Source organism: Camellia sinensis, unplaced genomic scaffold (genome assembly GCF_055761805.1).
Source record: "Camellia sinensis isolate YWXY unplaced genomic scaffold, ASM5576180v1 Unanchor1, whole genome shotgun sequence".
NCBI classification, from domain to species: domain Eukaryota; kingdom Viridiplantae; phylum Streptophyta; class Magnoliopsida; order Ericales; family Theaceae; genus Camellia; species Camellia sinensis.
The window spans coordinates 6,991,192-6,995,944 of NW_028128987.1; the positions used below are offsets into that span (position 1 = coordinate 6,991,192).

Consider the following 4,753-nt stretch of genomic DNA (forward strand, 5'->3'; position numbering starts at 1 on the left):
AGTGTAGGGAAATGTTTTGGTGGGCAATATATGTAACTCTAACATAAAATTATGTAAGTTAAATATAAATTTATTAAAATTTATGTAAATTTGTATTAAGATTAGGTACGATGTACATTGTACATTGAATTTTCTTTCAAGGGGGAATGCATCATGTAATATATATTCAACAAAAATGTTAAAGGTCCCAAAAATTCTACCAAAAGTTTTACCAAATGTCTCACATGGGTATGGGACCCACATGGGACCCATATTGTGTGATTTGTGTGAGTCTCACACTTATGTGAGAGGTTTGGTAGAATATTTGGTAATTCATTTGAAGTCCCTAGCACAGATTTATATAAAAATTTGAGAGGTTTACGTATAGGTCCTAATAGGTAGATTTATTGTTTAATAGGTTCTGTGAGAACTAATGACATTTTTTATTAAATACTATTAAAAAGCGTCACCAATTGTTAATTTCAACGACAGTTGAAAAATTGTCACAAAAAATGTCGCTAATTATAAGTTAGCAACATTTTAAAAAATCACAAAAAGTCACTAATTTTTAACTTTCAACGATAGTTTGAAAAATTCATCACAAAAAAATGTGACTAATTGTAAGTTTTAGCAACAATTTATAAAAATCGTGACAAAAAAGTCACTAATTGTCAATTTTTAGCATTATATACAAAAAAAAAGTTTTACAAAATTATTTTTAGCGACGATTTTAATAAAACTTATTTTCAATAAGATTTAATAGAAATTAAATCTAACTATTATGATATATTGGTAGTTTACCATTAAAAAAATAAAAACATAAATAAAATATAATTATTTCACACACTATCTTTCTTTTTCATTTGCAATTGTTTGGGAAGCAAACAATGGGTTTTTTTTTGGTTGCTAAAATCTATAAAAAGATATATAAGTCTGTTTGGGAAGAATTAAAGTGAGTTTTTTTGGCTACTTTAGTCACAAAAGATAAAATAGACTATTTTAGTCACAAAAAACAAAACATCACATCCAACCCATAATCATTACACTATTCTCTCACAAAAAAAGTCAAAAAGTCCTTCCCAAACCAAGCTTTTTTGCCAGACTAAAATAGTCAAAAAAGCCAAAAAGTCAAAAAGCCAACCCACTTCCCAAACGGAGGCAAAATAAATTAAAATAGTCAATAAGACAAATAGGTGTTTTGAGAAGATGATTAAAAATTACTTTTTGATTTTTTTGTGAGAGAGGAAAGTGGGTTAAAAACTGAAAAGTGGTTTTTAACTCACTTTCTAAAATGAGCCAAAATATCATATCAAACTCATAATTATTTTATTTTTTTCACAAATATCATATTCAATTACAAAAAAATCTAACTCTCTTCTCAAATATAAATATTTTAGCTTAATAAAAATAGTTAAAAATTAAAATAGCCAACTTTTCAAATGAGGCCTTAAAAGAATTTGTTAGAGCATCTCTAACAACATATTTTTTTTTCCACTAAATTTGACTAAAATCTTCATTTAATATCAAGTGCCCCACTGAAGAATTTTGAGCTTAGATCAAAATATCAACCAATTGGGTAGATGTGCGGTCAATTAATTGATCAGTGTAATTTTTTTATAAACTTTTACAAAGAGGTGATCATCCGGAGACCTTCAGTGCCACAAATCCAACTATTATAAACAGTGAACTGATAAAAGGTACCATACATCCTTAATTTGATAAAATTTCTTTTGATATTCATCTAATAAAAAAGTAAGAAAAAATTATTTTTTTATCAAATTTAAATTTAAATTTAATGAATGAATTGATGAACTGTTATAGACGTGTTAACTAAATCCTTTCATTTTTAGGACGTGTTCACGCGCTTTTGGAAGAGTGAAAATTAGTGCAGGAGATGAAGAGAGGGGAGAGGAGAAGTTGGCCAAATGAAGGAGAGGTGTCATGTGACTTTAGGGCCTCGATAAAATTACAAAAACTAGAGAACAAAAGTCTTTATACTCCTCCTTTCCCTAACTATAGTTAAGTGAGATTATTATTGGAGAGAGAGAGACAAGTGAGAGGTAGAGAGGAACCCACCTCAGTTTCGCTTTCTAAACAAGAGAGATAAAAAGCAAGAGAGTGAGAGAAGAGGGAGATAAAGAAGCTCAGAGAAGAAGAAGAAGAAGAAGAAGACGATGATGGTGATGAGAGAGAAAGGTCGGCAACGATAACAGCAGAGAAAATACAGAGGAAAGGGTAGAAGAGTCGTTATTACATTTTTTCCACTCTCTCTCTCTCTCTCACCCTTCTGTTATCACTGGCCAAGAAGCTCAGTAGTCCCCTCTCTCTCTCTCTCTCTCTCTCTCAAAGAAACTTTTTCATCAGAAAAGCCAATTGACAGTAGTAGTAGTAGTAGCTCAACAACAGAAGCAGACCCAACAGTCTCTGTATACCAACAGTAGTAATTAGAGAGAGAGAGACATATATATACATAGATATATACACAGTGAGAAAGAAAGAGAAAGTCATCCCACAAGATCTTCCCCTCCTCTCTCTCTCTCTCTCTAAAAATCTTTCTTCTGAAAGAATTTCAGAGACCCCACTTACATAACACCTACATAAATAGTTAATTTTTTTTTTCCCCAAGATTTAAAGATTTTCTTTCAGAGTTTTGTCTCTCTGTATATATAAATATATATAGAGATATATATAAAGATTGGAATTGGAATTTGTTATCAGAGAGAGTCTGCAGTTGTGGCTACCAGGAGGCTGCCTTCAGATTCTGGTGCTTTTGCAGACTGGGTAGCTTCGTCTTCTACCTCTGGCCGAGCTGCTGAAGACCTTTCCCTCGGCTTCAATGCCGGGCCCACCGCCGGTGGTGGATCCGCATCCACCACCGCCGGTGGAGGCAGTGGCGGTGGCGGCGGAATGTGGTCTTCCGCCACCACACGCCACCATCAAATCAATTACGGCCTTCCGCCAGAGATGGGGATGGTGGGTCTCCGAGACGTGTTTGTTGTGGCGCCCGCCTCATCGTTCCACCACCACAACAATAACAACAACAACAACAGCAATGAACCCATCATCTCCGATCCCCATCATCATCACGCAATTAACGCTTCCAACGCCGCGGCCGCCACCGCTCTGGGCGTCGGAGTGGGCGTCATCCCTCTCCTCACCGCCACGCCGTGTCTCCCCGATGAAGATGTGTTGAACAACAACAATCGTTGTAGAAGTAGTAGTGGAATTCAGTTTTGGCAAAGCCAACAATCGCAGCAGCAGCAGCAGCAACAGCAACAACACTCGAATTATCTCAAGAAACCCATGTTTCTCGATCACACTAGTCCGTCAAATTTTATGCAAACTCAGACTGGAACAACTGGCACAGGGACTGGTACTGGAATTGGTGGTGGGTCGGCCTCATCGAGCTCCGCCACCACATGCCAAGACTGTGGAAACCAGGCCAAAAAAGACTGTACTCATCGCAGATGTAGAACTTGTTGCAAAAGTAGAGGTTTTGATTGTGCAACACACGTCAAGAGCACTTGGGTTCCGGCCTCTCGCCGCCGTGAACGCCAGCTTATGGCTGCTGCAGCCGCCGCCACCGCCGGGTCTTCCGGTTCCACCTCCGGTGCTAAGAAACCTAGACTCATTAATTCACAAACCACCACAACTTCACATACTTCCACTTCCAACACTCCTCCTCGAAGCTTCGATACTAGTTCTAGTCACCAAGGTTTGAAATCCAACACTTATTTATTATTTATTTATTTTTTTATGTGTAAATCTATGTATTTTATGTTTTGTATTGAATTGGGCAAGTTGAACTGTTTACATAGATGCGAGTTTTAAAGAGGGATTGCCGGGACAATTACGAGCCCCAGCTGTGTTCAAGTGTGTTCGAGTCACTGCGGTTGATGATGGTGAAGATGAGTATGCATATCAAGCTGTTGTCAAAATAGGTGGACATGTTTTCAAAGGATTTTTATATGATCAAGGGGAAGAAGGAAGAGATGGGTTTCCTGATATATCAGAACTGCATTTGGGTGGTGGTGGTGGTGGTAATGGGGGTGGCGGTGGTGGAGGAAGGAATGGGGCTTCGTCGTCGTCACCAATTCTCGACCCCTCCGACGTCTACGCGGCGCCCGGTGGTGGAGGATTTCTTGGAGGTTCAAGCTATGGTAACCAAATAAACTGATAATATGGGCAAAGACTGAAAATGAATATTAATTACTACATTGTTGTCTAATTTTCTCTTCTTTTGTCTCTACTAATTATCAATAGGGTTGCTATAAATTTTTGCTTTAGGAGCTTATTTTAATTTTTATTAACATATGTCTTGGTATTGATATAGATTCTTGTTCCTCATTTCAATTTGTCTTTATTTATCATCATCATCAAGGAGATGATCATCATTTGCTATAAAAGTGCTATCTTAAATGGAATGATAGCACATCATCAAAATCGAAAACAATATCATTGTTAGTTTCAATACTTAATTATTTTTAAATTTATAAGCAAGAATTTTTTATGTAGATTTGTCATAAGTATAGATCATGAAATGGGTCTTTTTTTATGAACTGCGTGGTGTAGGTCTAGATTTTGATCCTCTCTATTCTATGGTATAGATGAAATGGAGATTCCCATTTCATTTCATAAGATTGCTTAGAAAATTTAAAATCAACCGTCTATAATTATCATGTTAATATAATCTTTAAAAAATTTCTAACCATCTTTTAATTTAAAATATACCATCTTTAAAAATTTTCCAACCATTTTTTATCACGAAATGAAA

At 36.0% G+C, this 4,753-nt stretch overlaps 1 protein-coding gene across 1 annotated transcript; it reads left to right on the forward strand.

Moving 5' to 3' along the window:
* The first annotated feature begins 1,858 nt into the window (after positions 1 to 1,858).
* Positions 1,859 to 4,326, forward strand: LOC114295918 (protein LATERAL ROOT PRIMORDIUM 1). Its single transcript, XM_028240216.2, has 2 exons — positions 1,859 to 3,694; positions 3,798 to 4,326. Exons 1-2 carry the CDS (start codon positions 2,887 to 2,889, stop codon positions 4,154 to 4,156), a joined length of 1,167 nt encoding a protein of 388 aa, XP_028096017.2. The 5' UTR covers positions 1,859 to 2,886; the 3' UTR covers positions 4,157 to 4,326.
* The last annotated feature ends 427 nt before the right edge of the window (positions 4,327 to 4,753 follow it).